Source organism: Juglans regia, unplaced genomic scaffold (assembly GCF_001411555.2).
Source record: "Juglans regia cultivar Chandler unplaced genomic scaffold, Walnut 2.0 Scaffold_7, whole genome shotgun sequence".
Classification (NCBI taxonomy): domain Eukaryota; kingdom Viridiplantae; phylum Streptophyta; class Magnoliopsida; order Fagales; family Juglandaceae; genus Juglans; species Juglans regia.
In genome coordinates, this window is record NW_023361867.1 from 33,900 (window position 1) to 58,322 (window position 24,423).

General features: G+C 31.2%; 1 protein-coding gene across 1 annotated transcript; it reads left to right on the forward strand.

Annotated features, from left to right (window-relative positions):
- Positions 1-12,135: 12,135 nt before the first annotated feature.
- LOC109021946 lies at positions 12,136-24,111 on the forward strand. The gene is made up of 3 exons (XM_019004694.1): positions 12,136-13,267; positions 13,387-13,673; positions 23,899-24,111. Exons 1-3 carry the CDS (start codon positions 12,136-12,138, stop codon positions 24,109-24,111), a joined length of 1,632 nt encoding a protein of 543 aa, XP_018860239.1.
- The last annotated feature ends 312 nt before the right edge of the window (positions 24,112-24,423 follow it).

Genomic DNA, 24,423 nt, shown 5'->3' on the forward strand with positions numbered 1-24,423 from the left:
CAGTTTTCATATTATATATAGAATTATGAAATAAATTAAACGAAACAACTCCGACACCCACCTACTTTCCAGCAAACTAGCTACTACGTACATAACGATATCATCTTTTGCATGCATGTATATTAATATATATATATATATATATATAATGGTATTAATGCAACTTATATTATAATTAATAAATTTGGTGAATAATATTAGGTACAAATTTCAGATAACAAGTATCGCATAAGCCTTTTATAATAAAAATAGGTCTCACTCAAAAAAAAAGTTTTTTTTACACTTTTTTGTATGGTCTACTTTTTACAAAAGTATTATGCTGTGACTTATCTATTGGAATTTGCACTAATCATTTCTCAAATTTGATAGTATCACTTCTTTTCATAGATTAGGATTGTTTGTCAGTCTAAAATAGCCCAAATAATTAGCCACAGGCAAAGCTCTTAAGTTTGTTTATGTTCTTTGAAGATGCAACCCAACGAACCGAGTGTTCGATGTGGGCTTTGTTCCGGCCATTCTCCTACAACTTACCACTTACAAATATTCAAGCCCAATAAAATCTTTAATCAAATCCCTATTGATTTTTAACGTATCATCATTTTGAGGAAAAATCACAAATTATCTTTGAAATTGTCACTTATTTTGCAAAATGGCAATAAATTAGAAAAATGATATTTACAGTCATATATAAATAGCATGCATTCATTTTTAAAAAAGTAAGTTAATATTGGACCTATATGAAAAAATTTAATTTTTTAATGATAGATCTCACTCTTTTTTAAAAAGAATGCGTGACCCTTGTACAACTCATAACTATATCTAACATTATTCATAAAATTAATCACCAACTAATTTATAACCTCCAAATTATATAAGTAATTTAACCCTTTGTTTAAATAATATATAATATTGTTGACTTCGAGATAATTGATAATTAAAAAAGAAGTAATGTACTGGTATGATCAAAAAAGACGTTGGATCTTAATGGGAGAAGGCAAATTGCAAAAGGGAGAAATTTGAGAGATAAAGTTGGATTAATAATTTGATGGTCACTTTGTAAAATGAGTAGTACTGGTAGTTTGAGGAGATTATCAAAGTGTAATTTCTCTATTATTTCATTCTACTATCATCTTCTACGTTCAACTTATTTGCGTACTGTACGTGCTTAATTGGTCGATATCCAAATGTGCTTTCCAACAAACACACAGTACAAGAAAAATAAATTTTTGTGGTTATTTAATTGCGGTAAAAATGTTATTTATGACTAAAACAGATTCATTTTAACTATAAATAGTCATTTTGTTGGAATTAAATGGCCACAAATAAATATTTTTCTTATAATGACGATTGAGATCCGTTAATGAGTTGAGTGAGAAGGATGTTCAAGTTTTCCAAATCTTTATTGCTTTTTTTGTGGTTGATTCTTTCTACTTGTAAGTTAATGTGAATGACACACCATCAACATCATTGACATGACAAGATTTGATATACAATATTTAAATCTAAAATCTCTCTTGCAAATTAAATCATATCAGATCTAAGATAAATCACTTAAAATAAATCATTTGTACTTTTTGTCACGGTGATTCAAATTTCAATTCTCAAGTTTCAATGATAAGAAGAACTACAACTAAGTTACAAGATCAACTTTAGCAAAGGTATTGAGAAATTCCAATTTTCCATGCAATTATAAGCCTCTTTTTTTCTTCCAATAATGGTTGTGCATATTGAGAGAGAGAGACCTAGATTGTTTGAACTTGAAGAGTTTCTTTCATCAATTATCAAATTATTATTTTCAGTCTGTACTAGCTTGTCTTGTCCATTACCTGAGATGTTTGATGAATTAGAATGACCTTGGTTGTTTGAAGAGTTTTCACTCTCAAGTCTTTGATTAACTCCAGTTCTTATTGACAGTTCGAGAGGTAAAGGGTTTGTTTCCATGTTACCTGTCAAGCTATGAAATACATATATTAGTCAAAACTTGGAATAGAAAGAGACACTAATAATATGATATATCTTATGGCCAATAATTATGTATACCACATCCATGCAGCTTTAAAAAATAATGATGGAAACTAATTATATAAGAGAACTGTTAAATATATAAAGAAATTACATAAAATAAACTCACAAATTAATGTAATTTTATAGAATCCGTTAGATCTATTTAATAATAAAAATAATTTTACAATTTGACGTATTATATCAATTCAAATAAATTTATGAATTTATTTTTATATAATTTTTTTTTATAGTTATAATAGTTTTCATTATATAAATGGTGGTGCAAAAACGAATTACTTACCAGCTAGCTAGAGGGATGGACGGGACGTTGTCTTCCTAAACTGCTGCCTCTAAAATATTCCACACTACTGCAGTATTGGTACTGGTAGCCTTGCCAGTGAAGGCCGATCAATTAACAGATAATTAGATGGTCATTGGTCACATACCCATGCACCGCAATTTAAGGTACCATGAAGAAGCTGCATGCCTAGTGTCATTTTATAAAGACCAACTTCCCTGTAACTTATCTATCGTTTTGGGCCAGCGTAATAAATTAGTTGTGATATATACGATCAATCCACAGTGATAGCGTTGTGAGTGGTCCTCTTTTATTAATGTTTGTTGAAAATTTAATAGTCATTAATTTGGCCCACTAGTATACAACTGGAGTACGGAGGACATGACCTTTATAAAATTATTATAAAATCATTATCTGTCATTTTGTATACAAGAACATTGATTTTTTGCACTAAGAATATCCTCGTTGGTTTGATCAAATGAAGAGATTAATTAAAATTTGAATAATTTATATCAAAAAGGCTTTATATTAGATTGGTCATTTTTAAAATAATTTAAATTTTTATTATAATGATTAGCAAAATATAGAGAACTACAATTGATTCATCAAATATTAAAATAATAATTTTTCACTCCAATTAAATATAATCTTAATTTTTTTATTAGCATTAAATGTTATTTAAAAATATGATTTTTTTAATATTAATTTAATTAGAATATAATTATTATTAATATTAAATTAGTAGAATTATAAAATGTGATACAGATAAATTAAATAAAAAAATTATTAATTTAATAATATTTTATTATTATATAGAGAATGAATGGTTAATCCAATGTGGAGATTGAATTTAAATAGAATAGGTAAATGCAAAAAAATGTGATATTGGCTAAATTTTGAAAATAAATTTGGTAAATCCAATAAGAATGCTCTAAGGCCTGTTTGTTTTCAGAAAATATTTTATCTCATCTAATCTAATCATTATAACTTTCTCAACTTCCAATACAAAATAAAATAAACAATTCAACTTTTTCAAATCTCAAAACAAAAATAATATTAAAAATATATTCTAATAATATTTTATTCAACTTTTTAACTTTAATCTCAACTCATTTCATTTCATCTGTAAAAACAAACGAGCCCGAAGTTGTAGATGAATTGTTTCTGTTGCTCAAAAAAAAAAATGAATTATTTCTGTTTGGGACTCCTCTCAACTCATCATTACAATTTTTTCAAATTTCAATACAAAATATAATAAATAATTTAACTTTTTTAAATTCTAAAATAATAATAATATTAAAAAATAATATTTTAATAATATTTTATATTCTCAACTCAACTCAATTCAATTTCCTTTAACGTCAAAACGCAAAGATGTCCACTACGCGACTCTGCTCTAATCATGTACACGTCATCGCCGGCCTTTTATTTGATGGGTCTCACATAACTCCTTCTACTGACATGATTTTATTTGATATGTTAGATTTACTTTATAATAAAAATAATTTTATTATCTAACGTATCAAATCAAGCCACATCAATTTATAAATTTACTTTTATACAATCTCTTTTTATTAAAACATTTCTGTGATGAAAAGCATGGGGTAAGATCTACTCCTCAAATAATAGAGTAAGGGAGTCCAAGTATCGTACATGGAAGGAACCATGAGTTTAAGGCTGGGGATGCTTTGAATGAAATGAGATGATTTATAAATAGTAATAAAATATTTTATGAATAGTAATAAGATAATTTGAGTTAAATATTTATTAGATTTTGAAAAAGAAAAGATAAAAAGTTGAATAAAAAATATTATAAAGTTCAAATATTGTTATAATATAATTTTTATTTTGTAATTTGAAAAAGTTGAATTGTTTTTTGTTTAAAAATTTGAAAAAGTTATAATAATTAGTTTGAAAAAAATGTAAGATTAATTTGAAAATGTTTATGTTTGAATAATGTTTGGAAAAAAAATAATATGTGATGGGATGAGATATATTTTCAAATATCCCCGTAAATTCTGATGTTTAGAAAGAGAAGAGACGTGAAATTCTTAAAAAAACTTCTAATTTTTTTTTTCAAACATTACTCAAATATAAAATATTTTTCAATTATAAATATTTAATTTTTTGATCTAATGATTACCTAATTATCATTCAAATACAAAAATCAATAAAACTTCCAAATAAAAATATTATTAAAAAAAATTATATCCAAACAATTCTTAAATTTATAATATTTTTATTGCGATTTTTATTGCGCAGCCATTAGGTGAATGGGCGGGTGTAAATTCCGGTGGTGGCCTGAGCGTGTGTATGATGATGGTGGGTAGATATCAGACTTCATGAAGGAAATAAGATGAAGAGAGAGAGAACCCCAAAAAAAAAAAAAACCGGAGTTCCCATTCTACCTGCGTTCTTCCTGAAATGTATGTGCTTTGATTCGCAACAATTAATATGCCAATAATTACGTATACCGCGGCCATGCATTTTTAGAAAATTATAATGATGGAAACTAATTATATAAAATAACTGCTACGTATATAAAAAAATTAAATAAAATAAATTTATAAATTAATGTGGTTTCATGAAATATATTAGATTTATTTTATAATTTATGAATTTATTTTTATGTAATCACTTTATAATTAAGTATTTTTTATTATATAAATAGTGGTGAAAAACGAATTACTTACCGGCTAGCCAGAGGGATGGACAGGACGTTGTCTTCCTAAACTGCTGCCTCTAAAATATTCCAGACTGCAGTAGTGGTAGCCTTGCCAGTATTGGTCACATACCCATGCAACGCAATTTAAGGTACCATGAACGTCAAGCTGCATGCCTAGTGTCATTTTATAAAGACCAACTTCCCTATCGTTTTGGGCCAGCGTAATAAATTAGTTGTGATATGATCAATCCTCAGTGATAGAGTTGTGAGTGGTCCTCTTTTATTCTTGCTTTATCTCAAGATCGATATTTCTTTTTGGAATAATAATGATATACGAAACTTTTTTTTATTATATAAAAAATGTGCAAACATACATTGTTTGTTGAAAATTTAATAGTCATTTGGCCCACTACAAAACATATACTTTAATTTTTCATGGCTTTAAACCTTCATCATTCATCATATAAATATGAAACACATGAGGGATAAGGATAACGCTGCTGAAATGATGTGCTACGATATATTTTCATAGTGGTCGCAATTTAATTATGATGGATATTTCGGATTATTTTAGAATTTTTTGAATAGTAAGAAAATAGAATAAAAATAGAATAAATTTAAAATTATTTTAATATATTTTTTATTTAAATATTAAATACTTTGGTAAAAAATTTCAAAATTTTGAATAATGTTTTTTTTGTCCAGTTGGCTGATGATTTTTAATAATTGTATGGCAACTTGTGAATTACTCTGAAGTACACGGGCATTGATTTTTGCACCAAGTTGCAGATGAATTGTTTCTGTCTGGGACTCCACCGACGTTACGTTAGATCTCCACTTCGCGACTCTTCTCTAATCATGTACACGTCATCGCCGGCCCTTTAAATTGTGTACCATACCCACCGCAATTATCTCATTAATTTCCCAACAACTAATTGTCCAGCGCTTAATAAAGTTGTGATATGTTCTATACACAGTAATAAAGTCGTGAGGGGTCGTCTTTATTCCGTGCTTATCTGAGGATAATTCTTTTTATAATAATAATATTCGTATAATCTTTTTTCCATTACATTTTCTCAGGCCTTGATCGCACAGTTCTATCAATTGTAATGTTACGAGCCAAAACTGAAAATAAACAATAAAAAAACGTCGATGAAACTCTCATATCGCATGCCCTTCTTAATCTTATGCTTTTATGTTGATCATTAACACATTTCAGGCTAATTACCTGTGTTCTTTTAGAAAGATAACAATTAAACTGCATCTCTAATCAGCTTATTCTACCATGAAGTTAAAAATTAAAAGTGAATTCAACAAATTTCACGTGACTATTTATGTCTATATTATAGATGTATTAAACATTCAATTTTAGATTCAAAAAAGAAATTTATTTTTTTATTTTTATCCTTTAATTATGCTGTTATGATGTCTTTGTAAAATAATGTTGATTTCTTTTATTATTTGATCGATTGTGAACGAGTACACTGTTGGTTATTTACTTGAAGTCTTTTAATATATTTTTAATAATACAAGCGTATTCACATAGAGGGAGACTACAAAAACTTACATATTTATATATTTATGTCCATTGATCTCCAAAAAAAGATTTGACACTATCCCTCCATACCCTCAAGATCAACGCTCTTACCCCTTGATCCACCAGTTTGTTAAGAGCAACTTGAGTATTACTCTTGCAAAGGGTGTTTGCTAACCCCCATCCCCCCACAACAAAAAAATGGGTTGGGCCTAACTCACCCACGGGAGGCCGAACAAACAAAGCATAACCGGCCCATTAGTCAGGATAAGGAGGGAGGCACAGGAGCAATGCGGGAAAGGGTTTGACATGGAGAGATGGGACGGTTTTCATCCTGACAAGACCCTTCACAACGCAAGCAATAGTAAAGCCACACCGTATTAAAGGATCAGATACGAAATTTGGACTGAAATCTCAGTAAGAGCCCATGCAGAACACGACCCGAGGGAGTCATGCAGCATTAAAGACAAGTGAACATACGTTCCTGAAACAACAGATGAGAGAGCCACCTCCGTAGGAGTATAAAAGCAGAATTCCATGTTAATTCACTCTCATACTCTCTTATATACAGAAAAATTGTCTAAAAAGATAACAAACTGATTTAGGCATTGAAGACATCATTTCATCAATCCCAAGCCCTCATTTTCCTTGTATTGCAAGAAATCCGGACTTGATAATAAGTAAATATTATTATTTATTTTTTAAAAGTTATTATTTTCATATATTTTACAATTAACAACCACTACATGTTCTTTCAAATGAGCATGATCCACCGAACAACTATATCCATTTGTTTTAGAAGGCACAATCAAAAATGAAAGAGAAACTAATGATTGATTATTATATATGACAATAATCGATCCAACACCATCGAAGGTAATAAATGAATAAAATTATGCTATGTATTCACATGATGTACATCAATTTACAACATTTCCAAACACGGGGAGAAAGGGCGAAATCGAAAACCCCCAAAAATCGAAATCAGAAACTATCAAAGAGAAAGACCCCGAATCGAGATTGAGAAATATTTGATGTCGTTAATCTCAGACTCGTTGATGAGCAAGAGAAAGGCCCAGAAATTCTTTTGTTGGTGTCAGGATGTCGGGTTCTTTTGGATTCCTTTCATTGGTGTCGAGAGAGAGCAAGGAGAAAGTAATTTCGAGAGATAGTTTCTATTGATGGAGAGAGAGATAATTCGGGAATAGTGCTTATAAGATTTGTGAAGTGAATAATACATCTCCAACTTTAAAGAATTATTGTTTATAACTATATAAATATTTAGAAATACATAATCTAATACGGTTTAATTTAGAATCATATTATGTAAATATGTAGAAATATATACAGATGTATAATCCAATACTAGTGCTATGAGTAAAGGGAAACGAAAGTACTTTTGCCTTGTTTTAAAAATTATCTATATCTTCGTCTTATCTTATATCATTTAATTTTTATTATTTTTAAAAATTTTAAATTAAAATAATTTAATTTTTTAAATTAAAAAAATATAATATATTAAAAATTTAAATTCTTAATTCTTATAATATTTTATTTAATTTTCAACTCTTATCTTACTATCTAAATTTTTCCTAAAATGTATCTATTAAATGTATTCACTCATATATTTTTTTATTTTATTTTATTTTTGTAAATAACTATCATTAAATTTATATTTTTTTTTACTTTTTCTCAGTGGTCAAATATATTTACAAAATATTTGAAAGAAAAGAAAAAACACATTTGCAGTAACTTGGATATTTGGGATGGCAACAGAGCCTGGGATACTTTGCGTTTGATGTGTGGATGTCAATGTGCTTGGCTATTAGTTTTGCTTGCCAGGAATTATAAACCATGGCGGCTCATTATTTAGAAGAGTGGGCATTTTGAGTATTATTAGAGAGAAATTATTATAATAATGTACATTTTATATTTATTATATAATTATTTTTAGTTAATTATTCTCAATATTCATTTAAAAAGATATGTGATTTAAATAATATTATATTATGTATATAAAATAGATATTTTTAATAATAACTTCTATCTATATTTATTTATTAATAATTCTATTGCACTCTAGTTGATGAATTATATGTTTGGACTCCACCGTTAGATGTCCATGATGTAGACGTCATTGCGGGCCTTTAAATTGCGTCATCAAATCATGACGTATACAGCTGGTAGTTTTTTTGTAATATTTAACCTTTTTTTTCTTCGTTTTATTTGTGGTCAGAAACCTGCCGTGGAAAAAAATGTCAGATGCATTTGGTTTTGAAAGCGATTACTATTTAACACTATAAAGTGACTGGTTGTTTGCTATTTAATTCTGACAGATTGCTATTATATTTGGTAGGTTGGTATTTAATTCTGACAGAGTGATATTAAAAGGAAAATGCTATTTCTACAGAAGTTTTCCACCGAAAACTTCTACCGAAAGGCAATTTTATTTTTTTTTTATTTTTTTATTTTTACTTAGTGATTAAGGAATGTTTTTAAATGAATTTATGATTTTTTTATATTTTTTAAAAATATTTAAAGTGTTTAAAAAAATGATTGAAAAAAAAAGCAAAAAAAAAAAAAAAAAAACTTTTGCCTTTCGGTAGAAGTTTTCGGTGGAAAACTTCTGTAGGAATAGCAGTGCTCTATTAAAATGGGAAATGCTTTGGGTCCCGAATTCGGGACCCAAAGTGTGTCCCGAAAGTTTTTTTTTTTTTGTTTTTTTACTGAATGATTAAAAAAATATTTTTTAATGATGTTGTGATTTTTTTATTTTTTTAAAAAATATTTATGATGATTAAAAAATACATAAAAAAAAAACAAAAAAATAAAAAAAAAAAGCTTATTCGGGACACAAAATGGATCCCGAATTCGGGACCCATAGCAGTGCCCTATTAAAATTGAGGGTAAGTTTAAATCTCAAATTCATCTTAATTTATTTTAATTTATTATTATAATTTATTTAAATTTTAATATAAAATATAATAAATAATTTAACTTTTTTAAATCTCAAAATAATAATAATATTAAAAAATAATATTCTAATAATATTTTATCATCTCAACTCAATTCAACTCAACTCATTTTAACATCTAAATACATCCTGAGTCATGCGACAACTGGATGTGTCGTAACACAAATTTATATTTTTATATTTTCATATTTTTTAAATAAAAAAATAAAAAAGTCAATATATTAAAAATGACTTTTTAAATTATTAAATTAAAAAATAAAAAATATAAATATATAAACAGTTAAAATAGGAGTAAATTCAAACCACATACTAATATTCTTCTTAAAAATTCCTATCTACAATTTTTTTTTTTTTTTTTTGGACTTTCCTATCTACAATATTGACTTTTGTTTCAAGTTGTTGAATTGTTTATTGGACTCCCCAGACGTAACAAGCTGTTCTGCTCTAGAAACCGGCTAGAGAGAAGTCAGAGCTTCTCGGTCTAGGAGGTGGTATCACATTTCTGCACTTACTGTTGCTCATTTTCATGCAAACAGATTACACATAAGAGGACTTTTTACAACAACCATCAGAATACATCTTCTACATCTTCTATAACAACTATCATAATACTTTTTGCTGCTACATCTTCTTAATCAAATGGATATCGACTCACTGATCCTACAGACCAAAGCTTTGTCATGGCATGATCTCAAGCTACAACCTGCTCCAGAAACAGCACAAGCTGCATCAGATAAAATCCTGATAGGAATGTTAGTAGCCGATAGACCATTGAATAAATATGCAATCTCTTCTGGCATTAAAGCCTCTTGGAATTTCATCCAACATTTCCTAATCGAAGAGATGGATATAAACAAGTTTATATTCACCTTTAGAACTTCCCATGATAAACTAAGAGTGCTTAATCAAGCCCCATGGAATATTAAAGGGCATTTGCTAATTCTAAAACCATGGTCTCCGGGAGCTACACTCAATGAAATCAGTCTAAACCATGACATGTTCAATGTGCAAATTCATGGTTTACCACTTGATCATATCACTCTCAACAATGCCATGGAAATAGGAAAAGCTCTCGGTAATTTAATCAAAGTGGAGGAAGATCCTCTTTATGGTCTAGCCTTCAGAAAGTTTATTAGAATTAAAGTTGAGCTAGATATCACCAAGCCACTTCAGCAAGGATTCATGATGCCGAGGATTGATAATAGTGAAATATGGATTGCTATAAAATATGAGAAACTGTCAGACTTTTGTTATGCGTGTGGGAGGCTCGGTCACTCACAAATCTTCTGTAGATTCTTAAGTTCGCCCCCAACAAGACTTCTGTATGGTCCATGGATAAGAGCAGAATTTCAAACCACTCTTGACAACACTCAAGCATTTCATCAAAAGGGTGATGGGCAATTTGAAGAAACAGAGGAATTACAAAAACTCTCAACATCGGTCAAGCTTAACAAAGGAAAATAAATACTCAATGCAAGCAAACAACAAGGGATTATTTTCAAAGAACAAGATGGACTTACCAGAGATCAAGTCCACGAAATTCCATCCAATAGTTTGAGTTTGCAACCATTGTTCTCTCCTTCGAAATCTCTTCAATCGGGCGGAAAATCCATGGAAAAAGATGCAGTTCATCCTTACAGCTACAGTGATCAACGCTCATTAATTTCCTCACCAAGAACCATTAACTTCTTCACTGTTCAGACATCTGCCGAATCTAGTAACCTCACCTCAAATCAAAGCAAAATATCTCTTTTGTCTTCAAGCTTGAAGGAGCAGGTGGCAGAGGAAAATAGCTCTCGGGTACTACAATCAGATTCGGCAGCTTCAGCTCCATCCATCACAGCCATAGGATCAACTCATTCTCAACCGACATGGAGAGCACATTGGCAGCAGATATACACGACATTACAGCACTATAATAACCCGAAGGAATATATGGGTCTTGGTATTGGGCTCGGACTGGGAAAGGGGCCCGCAAATAAATCAGATCCACCGATAGAGTCAAGGCCTTTATTCATGGGCCCACAGGATATACCCTTTAATCGGCCTCAACACTTCTTCTACGCAAGTAAGCCCGAGCTTCTCTTCAACTCTTCATCAGACGTTAATCCAGTGCACAACTCTTCCACTCCAACTGCTCCATATAGTTTCTCTGCTCACATTCCATCTTGCCTTGAGTCTGAAAAGGCTATGGAATTATTTCCAAATCAAGTGAATTCCCAATTGTTAGAAGATTTAAGTATTCACTGTGAAAAGAATCCCATGCTGATTGAACAGACAGTAAGCTTATCTGATGATCCCAATTATAAGGAAAATGTCCTCAGCGAGAACTTAGTTGTATGTATTACAAATGCTCAACGTCATTCTCAAGTCAATATTTCTTCCAAAAGACAGCATCAAGTTGAATTTTCTGAAGCTCCAAAAAGAAAGTCACAGTATCTTATCAAAGTGGAACATACAGATCCAAAGCCACACTCGGATGAAACTTCAATGGCACTTGCTCTTCTGGAATTACAGTCAGGTTCTCTAGGCAAAGAAAAAAAATCTAAAGGAAAAGCAAAAGTTAGTCCTTATAGTAGACCACCAACCCATCCGAAAGGAAAATCTAAGACAGCTAGTGAGGCAAGCTTAAAAATGCCTCCACAGACCAAGTGAGGACAATGGCATGGAATTGCAGGGGATTAGCCCGACCCAAAGCAATCAGGAACTTAAGGGCTAATATTAGGAAATATAACCCGGATGTAATCTTTTTGTCGGAAATCTTGGTGTCGGATGAACGCACTATTTCTATTGTAAATAGCTTAGGTTTCCATCTTTTTGTTCACTATCCAGCGGAATGTAAAAAAGGTAGACTGCTTCTTTTGTGGAGACCGGGTGTAGAAATAGAACCTGTAAATATAAATATTAATGCAATTTCTGTTTTAGTTTACTCTGATCCTACACATCAACCTTGGATAATTACCTACGTGTATGCGCCGGCTCAATGGAACAATAAAGCTGGCTTTTGGAGCCATTTGGATTCATTATATCAAGCTTTTCCAGGGCCTTGGATTTGCTTGGGAGACTTTAATGATCTCATTGATCAAAATAAAAAATCTGGAGGAAGACCTATCTATTATAATCCTAATAAGGGTCTAAAAGCTCTTATGGATAGGAATGGCCTTATAGACATTGGCTATATGGGACCAAAATTTATATGGACAAATAATAGACAAGGTCAAGCGCTCATACGAGAGAGATTAGACAGAGCCATTGCAAATCAAGAATGGAGATTACTGTTTTTAGATGCTACTTTGCAACATCTTGCATCATCAGCATCAGATCACCATCCAATCTTGTTATACACCACAGCTAATACTCGTCAAGCTCCTTCTTTCAAGTTTGAAGAATTCTGGACTCGAGAACCTTTAAGCCATCAAAAAATCAGTGAAGCATGGAGTAAACATCACTTCAGCAATCCATCTTATATTCTATGCAAGAAAATCAAGTCAACCAAGGAAGCTCTCAAAGTCTGGAATAAAGATCACTTCAGGAGGATCAACCACAATATACATCAACTCGAAAGTGAACTTCTTGAAGTACAGGAAGCCGATATGACTCCTTCTAATCAAGAAAAAGAAAGATTTTTGCAACATAGAATTCACAAGCAAAGAGAATATGAAGAAATCTTATGGAAGCAAAAGTCTAGACTCACATGGCTTACATCGACGGATCTAAATACCAAATTTTATCATCTAATAACCACTATTCGGCGAAGAAGGAATACTATCGACTCAATCAAGCTGGCGCCAGGTAATTGGTCAATGGACTCTACTGTTATAGAGACTTCTTTTATAATCATTTTAAATCTATATATTCCTCTTCAAATCCAAATGTTCTGGAACAACTGGATAATCTCTTTGAAAAGCAAGTTTCGGATATAGAGAATGAATCTCTAAATGCAATACCAGTTGAAGAGGAAATATTAGAGGCTCTAAAACAAATTCCCAGCAACAAAGCTCCAGGACCAGATGGAATGACAACTTTATTCTACAAGCACTATTGGAGTATTGTGAAACAAGATGTCATATTGGCAGTTCAGAATTTCTTTATCAGTGGGAAGCTCTTAAAACAGATCAATCATACCAACATTGCTCTCATCCCAAAGACAAAATGTCCAAATAATCCAAGCCAATATCGCCCAATAAGTCTTACAAATGTCAGCTACAAGATCATAACCAAAATCATGGCCAATCGTCTTAAAATTCTTCTCCCAAAAATCATCTCTCAACTTCAAACTGCCTTTGTCCCATGTAGAAACATTAAGGAAAATATCATTATTGCTCATGAACTATTCCATCACCTCAAAAAAAAAAAAAAGGCAAATCCGGTTTGATGGCTATTAAGCTTGATATGGAAAAGGCTTTTGATTAGGTGGAGTGGGATTTTCTTTTTACAGTTATGCAAAATCTGGGCTTCAACCACAAATGGATAAATCTGATAAAGGAATGTATAACAACAGTGTCATTCTCTATTCTCATCAACGGATCACCAAGAGGTTTCTTCAAAACTCAGAGAGACATTAGACAAGGAGATCTAATCTCGCCATTTCTCTTTATACTGGTTACAGAAGCTCTTTCTAGGATCTTATTAAAGGCTGAAGCGCAACATAACCTGGAAGGTGTTCGAATCAGTAGAAATAGTCCTATGGTATCACACTTATTATTTGCAGATGACACAATCATTTTTGCCAAGGCTACGGAAAAAAATGCTCGAAACATCTCAGAATGTCTTACAAAATATCAAAGCTGGTCAGGACAGAAAGTAAATTTGAGCAAGTCTTCAATGTTTGTCACTAGAAATACCAATCAGGCAACAAAAGCATCTATCTCTCTGTGTCTGCTTTTCAAAGCATCATCAGCCAGAATGAAATATTTAGGATTACCCACTTCCTTTAGCCGGGAAAAAAAGAAAACTACAGTGAAATACTGGGCAAAATGGGGAAAAAATTAGAAGGATGGAAGTCAAAATTACTAGCTCAGGCAGGCAAAATCATGTTAATCAAGTCTGTAGTAAGTACGATACCAACTTATCATATGAATACATTCCTGCTACCCAAGTCAGTCTGTAAATCTCTTGATGCAGCTTTCAAAAATTTTTGGTGGGGTTTCTCGAAAGACAAAATGCATAATTTGATACTGAAGTCCTGGAAATCTATTTGTCAACCGAAGAAAGCAGGTGGTCTTGGAATCAGATTAATGGAAAAGATGAATCAAGCTATGCTAGCAAAAACAGGATGGGAACTAAGCGAACTGATAAATAGTTTGTGGAAGTCAATGCTAACTGCAAAATATCTGAAGAACACAACATTTTGGGAAGCTTCGCAGAAAGCAACAAATTCATCTATGTGGAAGGGAATACTCAAATCTAAAGAACTACTTATAAAAGGCCGATGTTTCCAAATCTATAATGGAGAATCAGTAAATATTTGGTTGGATCCATGGATTCCCACACTGATCAATTTCAAACCAAAGTCATTACAAGGTATGGAATTAGAACTTCCAAATCTTACAGTTTCAGATCTTATTATAAATAACTCTAGGATTTGGGATGTTCCAAAAATGCAAGCTCTCTTTGATCATCAAAGCATCTTAGAAATTCAAAAAATACCACTACTAATACGAGCATATGAGCAGGACAAAGTGGTTTGTGTGTTAAATCACAATGGGCAATATTCAGTCAAAACAGCATATCAAGCTACAATACAAGATCAAGTTCCACTTCAGCAACATTCTTCAATGACACTTTTCAAGCCTATGTGGAGTCTTAAAATCCATGATAGTCATAAGTTACTGATTTGGAAACTTCTATCGAATATTCTTCCTATCAGAACAAGAATTGGTGAAGTCATAACAAACCAAGAAACTGAAGAATGTGTATTCTGTAGCTATGAGAAAGAAGCACTAGTGCATCTTTTTGTTGAATGTCCATTCAATAGAATTCTATGGCAACAAAGCAGCTGACCTCTAAATTTTGCAAATTTGCCTATAGATTCTATATCAGACTGGATCAAAATGATTATCTATCCGGACAGAGAATTGAGACTTAAAAAAGAGGAACGATATCATTTCCAGTTATTTGCAATCATAATGTTAGATTTCATTTGGAGAAAAAGAAATGATATCGTTCATAATCACACTTCTCTATCAATTGAAGAAGCAAGCATTCAGATCAAGGGCACCTATGAAAACTATAAAGATGCATGGAAGGAAAAAGTTGATCAACAAAGCAAAGAAGAAAATTGGCATCCTCCTCCTCTAAACTATCAAAGCTACTCTTTTGATGCAGAAGTACGGGATCAATTTTCAGTGGTCTCAGCAATTCAAAGAAACCACAGTGGAGATATTCTGGGAATATTAATAGAAAATGTACAAACTATAATCCCTTTAATTGCGGAAGCAAAAGCAGCGCTGCTAGCAGCTAATATGACATCAACTCAAGGATTCACAATCATTGAAGGGGATTATCAATCAATAATCTCTTTCATCGAAAGTCTAGACATCTCTACATTTTGGAACATATCAACTATTATTAAGGACATCCAGCACTTATCAAATTTTCATCAAAACTGGAAATTTGTCAAGATTCATCGATCCCAAAATCGATGTGCGCACTCTGTTGCGCAGTGGGCAGCTACCAATCTTGTTTTTGGCAGCATACCTATAGATAATATTCCTAGTTAGTTTTTGTATATTGATAGTGGAAAGGACCCTCCTCAAACTCTGTAATTTTTCTTTTATATATCATATGCTTGATTAGAAAAAAAAAAAGCTGCTCTGCTCTAATCAGGTAGCGTTGAATTGAAATGAATTAAATTATTTTTTAAATAATAATAAGTTTATATAGTAGAATGAGTTTTATATAATTTATTTAAAATAAATTTAAATATTAAGATAAATTTAAATATATTTATAAAAAATTAAAAAAATTATGAATCATTTGTATAAAAAAATGTTAAGTTAAAAAAAATTATAGATCTCTTGTATAAAGAGATATTAAATTAAAAAAAAATTGAGGATATCAAATGTAAAGAAGTTTTGAGTTGAATAATATTTAGTGCTTCGTTTGTTTTTAGAAAACTTCTCAACTCATCTCATCTCATCACATCACATCTAATCATTATAATTTTTTTAAATTTCAATACAAAATAAAATAAACAATTAAACTTTTTTAAATCTCAAAATAAATATAATATTAAAAAATATATTTTAATAATATTTTATTTAACTTTTAACTTTATTTGTAATTAATATCTTATTTTTATATATTTTAACTTCTAAACAGCATCTTAATACTAACCATGATTGAGGGATAAGATGATGCACAACCACACATCTTCAAGAATTAGGTACGACCAGTTGTCAAGAAGCTGCGTGCCTAGTGTCATTTTATAAAGGCCAACATCCCTGGAACTTATCCATCGTTTTGGGCCAGCGTAATAAATTATTAGTTGTGATATGATCAATCCTCAGTGATAGAGTTGTGAGTGATCCTCTTTTATTCTTGCTTTATCTAAACATATTTCTTTTTGGAATAATAACGATATACGAAACTTTTTTTTTATTATATAAAAAATGTGCAACATATGTTTGTTGAAAATTTAATAGTGTCATTTGGCCCACTACAAAACATATACTTTAAGTTTTTCATGGCTCTAAACCTTCATCATTCATCATAATATAATGAAACACGTACGAGGGATAAGTACGCTAACTGGCTCAAAGTGGTTGGATTTTTAATAATTTTATGAAGGTCATGTCCTCCGTAGTCCGGTTGTATAGCAACTTGTGAATTACTCTTATATACACGAACATTGATTTTTGCACGAAGGGACTCCACCGACGTTTCGTTAGATGTCCACTTCGCGACCTTGCTCTAATCATGTACACGTCATCGCCGGCCTTTAAATTGTGTACCATACCCACCGCAATTTATGGCGGAAAATGCTACATGCCGGGCTTCCGCTGGAGACTGTAGCATTTTTTTATCTATTTTTTTTATTTTTTCTTATATAAATATTTTTAATAATTTTAAATATTTTTTAATATATATGGCACCATGAACTAGCTGCCTGTCATTTTATAAATACCAACTTGCATGGTACTTATCTCATTTAATTTCTCAACAACTAGTTGTCCTTCGCTTAATGAAGTTGTGATATGATCTATACACAGTAATAAAATTGTGAGTGGTTGTCTTTTATTCCGTGCTTATCTGTGGATAATTCTTTTTATAATATATAATAATATTCGTATAATATTTTTTGCATTATTTTCTCAGGCCTTGATCCTGACAGCTCTATCAATTATAATGTTACGAGCTAAAAGTAAATAAACAATAAAAAAACATCGAAGAAACTCTCATATCACATGCCCGCGGCCTTCTTAATCTTATGCTTTTATGTTGATCATTAACACATTTCAGGCTAATTACTTGTGTTCTTTTAGAAAGATAACAATTAAACTGCATTTTTAATCAGCTTATTCTACCATCAAGTTAACCATTAGAAATGAATGTAACAAATCTCACATGACTATTCATGCCTATATTATAGAAAAATTTAAACATTCAATTTTAGACTCAGTAAAAAAATTTATTCATTTTTATCCTTTAATTCTGCTGTTATGATGTATTAGTAAAATAACGTTGATTTTTTTTTTTTATTATTTGATTGATTGTGAACGAGTACATTGTTGGTTATTTACTTCAAGCCTTTAAATATATTTTTAATAATACACGCGTATTCACATAGAGGGAGTCTACAAAATCTTACATATTTATATATATGTCGGTTGATCTCCAAAAAAAGATTTTACCATCAAGATCAACACTGTTGGGGTGTTGCTTGCTCCCTCCAAAACGAAGAAAAAAAAAAAAAAAAAGTTGGGCCTAACAATAAAAGTGTAATCGGCCCACTAGTCAAGATGAGGTGGGAGTCACAGATAAACTCAACGAGAACCCTTGTCCTTGACAGGGTGCACAGATGATGACTGTACTCACCTACCTGACATGCAGGATACGACCTGAGAGAATCATGCTGCATTAAAGATATAAAAAATCTATTCGACCTCTTACTATTAATATAACTTCTACATTTTACATTATTTTTAATTTTTATTATTTTTTTCTTTTATTAAATATTTATTATATGAATAATGAATAAAAAATTTGAAATAATTTAAAAAGAATCAAGTCAAAAAAAAATTTTAAAAAAATATTAAAAATTTAAAAAATTTAAAAAAGTGTAGAGTGTGGAGTGTGGTGGAAGTTGTGTAGCAAAACTCTTAAAGATAAGTGAACAAGCGTTCCTGAGACAGCAGATGAGAGAGCCACCTCCGTAGGAGTATAAAAGCTCAATTTCATGTTTAATTCACTCTCCTAGTCTCTTACATGCAGAAAAACTGTCTAAAAGGATAACGAATTAATTTAAGCATCGAAGACGTTTCATCAATCTCGAATCCTCATTTTCCTTGCATTGCAAGAAAATCGAACTTCATAATTGGTATGATACACAGTCGTTAACAATAGGGCTGTAAAACTATTAGTCCGAACCAGAAAAATCGTCCGAACTAAATATGTATATATTTATATTTTAAAATTTTTTTATATATAATATATCATGTTATATATAATATAAATTGATTATATAATTTTTATTCAAGGGATCACTATAGATCATATTATATATTAAAATTATTTAATATTTATTAACTATATATAAAATATTAAAAAGATTTCTTAATTTTCATTTTATTAATTTAATTTATTTTTTATATTAATTTTTTTATCAAAGAGAGAATGTTGAAAAAGCTAGTTAACCACAGACCGGACAGATTACACCTTAGTTAAAAATTCTATTGCACTCTCTGTCTCTATGTTAGACCCAACTTGATGAAGTATATATTTGGACACCGTCGTTGAGAAATATTATTTACAATCGTGAGTTTATAAATATTATATAATTATTTAAAAAAAAATAAATAAATATAAAATTTATATAAAAAAATTAATTTTTTATAAATTAACCGCAACAGCATTATAGTTGTATATTACTGTATGTAACCGTTAGATGTCCATGATGTAGACGTGATTGCGGGTCTTCAATTTGCGCCATCAAATCATGACGTATACTGCTGGGAGTTTTTGTGTAGTTTTAAATTACTCTTTAAATTATTATTTTTTCGTTTTATTTGTGGTCAGAAACCTGCCGTGGAAAAAAAATATCAGATGCATTATGTTTTGAAAGCGATTACTATTTAATACTGAAGTGACTGGTTGGTTACCATTGAAATCAGACAGATTGCTATTAAATTCTGGTTGATTTTAGAAGAGACTAGCATGAATGATTTCATCTGCAAAATCATAGGAAAAAACTATTTTACCATTCCAATTGTATCGCACAATTTAACTGTCAATTTTTGCTATTAAATTCTGGTTGATTTTAGAAGAGACTAGCATGAATGATTTCATCTGCAAAATCATAGGAAAAAACTATTTTACCATTCCAATTGTATCGCACAATTTAACTGTCAATTTTTTTTTTTACCTAACAATTAAAGAAATAATTTTAAGTTCATTAAAATATTTAACTATATTAAAAAAATATGAAATAAAAAAGAAAAAAAATATCAAAAAATGAAACGCGTTAAAGTTGATCGGGCTACTGCCCAAAGTAGCCTACAAGGGTCGATGTCTCCTACATGGACTTATTATCGGAGACCAATGGGTACATGCCACGTAAGGAGTTGATGAAGACATCGGCCTCTCAACACTGCAGGAATCCTTTATGCATGCCCCCACCCACTCTCTCTCTCTCCCCTATCTCTCTCTCTTCCAAACCTTCCATATGTAGAAAAATCTCTCTCTCTCTCCCCCCTTCCTTCCCTCTCCTTCACAAAATCCCCAACCCGAAATCACCTCTCTCCTTCCCTCTCTCTCCGTCAAGATCTCAATATCTGTATAGTTCACATCAAGGGGGGAGTGATAACTCAGAGGATCCAAGCGGATACTGCAAAGGCTACATACAAATTGAGATTTTTTCCAACTTCTCAGCCCATTTGATGCCTAAAGATAGCAACATCCGAGCCTTTGACTTTTGTATTTAATTAAATTTTGGGTCCCATCACAAATATATGCATCTTTTGAGTATAGATGCATTCAAAACCCGTAAAAAAAGAAAAAGAAACTCAAAAAAGAAGAAGACAAAGAAAAGACTACGTTATAATCTTTTTTCCTAGCAAAATCGATGCTTAATGGATAATTTGCAAGTGAAGCAATAAAAGCTGTGCTATCTACCCCTGCTCATTGTAGCAATAACAGCTCAAGGTCAAGGCCAAAAAAATACAAAAAACCAAATTTCTAGAGGCGACAAGCCAAAAGGACAATTCTTGGTAAAAGATGCCAGAGCTTTTGCATATTCATTCAACAATGGAAAAGGAAGAGGAAAAGAAAAATAAGTCGAAATCCGAGCTCAAGTTATTCTGTGTCATTCTCCAGCCATAAGCAGTCAATCATGGACGTAAACGTTTGGGTTAAGGATTTCAATTTTGATCTTGTATAGTGGGAGTAGGCCATTTTACTTTTAGATTTTGGGTAAGGATTTTCTGAAGGAGAGGAAAGGAGAGAGACAGAAGGGGAGAGAGAGAGAGAGGGATTTCTGCAAATGGAAAGCTCAGGAGAGAGAGAGAGAGAGCAGAGAGAGAGGAGGGGTGGGGTATGCACAAAGGATCCCCTGCAGCGTACAGAGGCCGGTGTCTTCATCAACCCCTTACGTGGCATGTTCCCATTAGTCTCCGATAATAAACCCTTGTAGGAGACATCGGCCGTAAGTTATTCTCGTTCTAGAAATTAATTTGGTATATCAAAAAAAATTCTCACATTAAATTATATATTTTTTAATTAAATATTGTTATCATATTATTATTTATTTTTTTCTTAAAATTATTATTTTTATATATTTTACAATTAGTAGCCACTGAATATTCTTTCAAATGAGCATGATCAACCGGACAACCAATGACCAATCAAAAATGAAAGAGAAGCCAACGACCAAAGAAATCAGTTGATTATTATGAAAATATATCAATTCAACACCGTCAAAGGTAATAAATGAATAAAATTAAGCTATGTATTGACATGACATCAGTTTACAACATTTTTCGAACACGAGGAGAAAAGGTGAAATCAAAAACCCCTGGAAATCAAAATCGGGAACTATCAAAGAAAAAGGCCTTGAAAAGAAATCGGAAAATCTTTGGCGTCGTTGATCTCAGACTCGTTGATGAGCAACTAGCAAAGAGAAAGGCCCATAAATTTTTTCGTTGGTGTCAGGATTTGGGGTTCTTTCGGATTCCTTTTGTTGGTAGAGAGAGAGAGAAACCAAGGAGAAAGTATAATTTTGAGAGATAGAGTTTCTGTTACTTGAGATAAATAATTAGTAAAATAAGATTGGATGAGTGAATAGTGCATCTTCAAATTTAGAGAATTATTGTTTATAGATATGTAAATATTTAAAGATGCAAAATCTAATGTAGTCTAATTTAAGATCATATTATGTAAATATGTAGATACATATGCAGATGCATAATCCAATACTAGTGATTTGAGTCAAGGAAAACAAAAGTACTTTTGACTTGGTTTAAAAATTATCTAATTTGTATCTTCGTTTTGTTTTATCTCATTTAATTTTTATGATTTTTAAAAATTTTAAATTAAATAATTTAAATTTTTTAATTTAAAAAATATGTAATATGAAAAAATTATATTCTTAGTTCTTATAATATTTTGTTTAATTTTCAACTCTCATCTCATCTCATCTCACTATCCAAACATTTCCTAAATGTATCTATTAAATATATTCACTCATATATATATATATATATATATGATTTTTTTGTAAATAACTATTAATAAGTTTTTATTTTTTTTTATTTTTTCTCAATGGTCAAATATCTTTAAGAATTATTTGAAAGAAAAAAAAAACCATTTTCATTAACTTGCATATTTGGGATGCAACAGCCTGGGATTCTTTGCGTTAGATGTGTGGAATTTAGGAGTGTCAAATCGTGTTTTCGGGTCGTTTTTGTATCGTGTCGTGTCAAGTTATTAACATTTGACGATATAAGTCAACCCGTTATGCTAAACGTGTCAAACTTCCAAACCCTAACCCAACTAATTTAGATATTGGGTCGGGTCATGTCTTGTCATCCGTTTTGATTCGGTTAATAATTAATTGGAAATATGTTAACACGACACGACTCATTTAAATCCGTTTGTTTCATGTAAATGAGTTGAATTAAAACGCATAACTCATTTAAGCTAATTAACATAATTTTACATAAAAGTTAAAATTTAAATTTATTAATAACCACAATATCTTAAAAAATATATATCAATATTTTTCAAATTTTAATATATAATAAAACTAATATTACAAACCATACAATAACAAATATGAGCATAGGTCTAAAATTGCAATCCCAACAATAATAAGAATAAAAATATAAGCATACTGAGAAATACTAATATTACAACTTAGCAATAATAAAATTTTAATTGTGAAATAAATTCTAAACGGGTCAAAATGGGTTGATTTCGTGTTAAGCAGGTTGACCTATTATTAACCCGTTTATAAATTGCGTCTTAACGGGTCAATCCGTTTTGATCTGAACTCGTTAACATCAAACTCAAACCCGCTAATTTCATATCGTGTTCATGTTGGATTCACGGGTCCTGTCACATAAGCTATTAGTTTTGCTTGCCAGTAATTATAACGATGGCGCGTTATTTAGAAGTGGGCATTTTAGATTTGTAAATGTTGGTTTTCATCATAGGCTATTGTTTGGTAGTGTTGGCTTTAGTGCATCTGGACCTTTTTTTTTTTTAAGGGAGGGGCGAGTTGTTGGGCTTTCTGTAAATCTAATGTAACTGGTAATTAATATATGAGTTTTGCTACACAACTACCCACTATTCACGTAGCCTTCGCACTACAGCTTACGTTTCTTTCTTTTTCTATTTTTTTAAAAAAATAAAGAAAACGTGTATTTTAAAATAAAGAAAACGAGTATTTTGACGAGTATTTTGGTCCAGAAGGTTCATTCCCCCCCCCCCTCCCCCGGCATTCTTCTTCACTTCTTCATAACTCCTAGAGAGTTTTCTTTGAAAAACTCAGGATTTGGCAACTACCAACAAAAGTAAATCAGTGGGAGAAAAATGGGTAGGTAAATTGAATTTGGATGGGATTTAGCCAGCTCCCGTTGGATTGGGACGTGCGGATTTAAACGTGGATTCAAGAGAGGTTTGCTATTCCTTTTTTTTTTTGGTAAAGCAAAATAGTGAGAGACAAAGATGTGACTATGTTTTGGCCCTTTGGATTTTTTTTGCAGAAAACAAATTTCGTGAGTAGGGAGTTTCGTGTCGTCGGGGAACATTTGGATATTTTCCGCTACAGTCTCACCCTCTGCCCGCCCCATGTGGCTCCATCACTCCGGCACCGTGTAACAAATATTCTCCTCTGGGCTCACCATTTCCCCACGGTTTTAGTCCTTCACTGGTATTGTAGCTGTCGAGAGCCACTGTATGTCGTCTTACAAGGGTAAGAAATTAAAGAAAATGGTTTTTATTTTTCTCTTTTTGTTTCATCTCTCCATTTCTAGCATTACTCACATTGTGTGTTTATTGTTTATGTGTTTATGGTTCTGCAATTTGATGTTTGTTTGATTTGTGTTTTCTGGGGTTTTTGGGTTGTTGATAACATATGAAATGAGCGAGATTTATTAGCTGTGATTGGTTGGAAGGGGAAAACACAAAGGGAATATACCAGAAAGAGTTTCACAACCTTGATATACAACATGGTATAAGGTTCATAAGCATGGCCTCAAATTCTTGAAGAACTAAAATTTATACCTTTT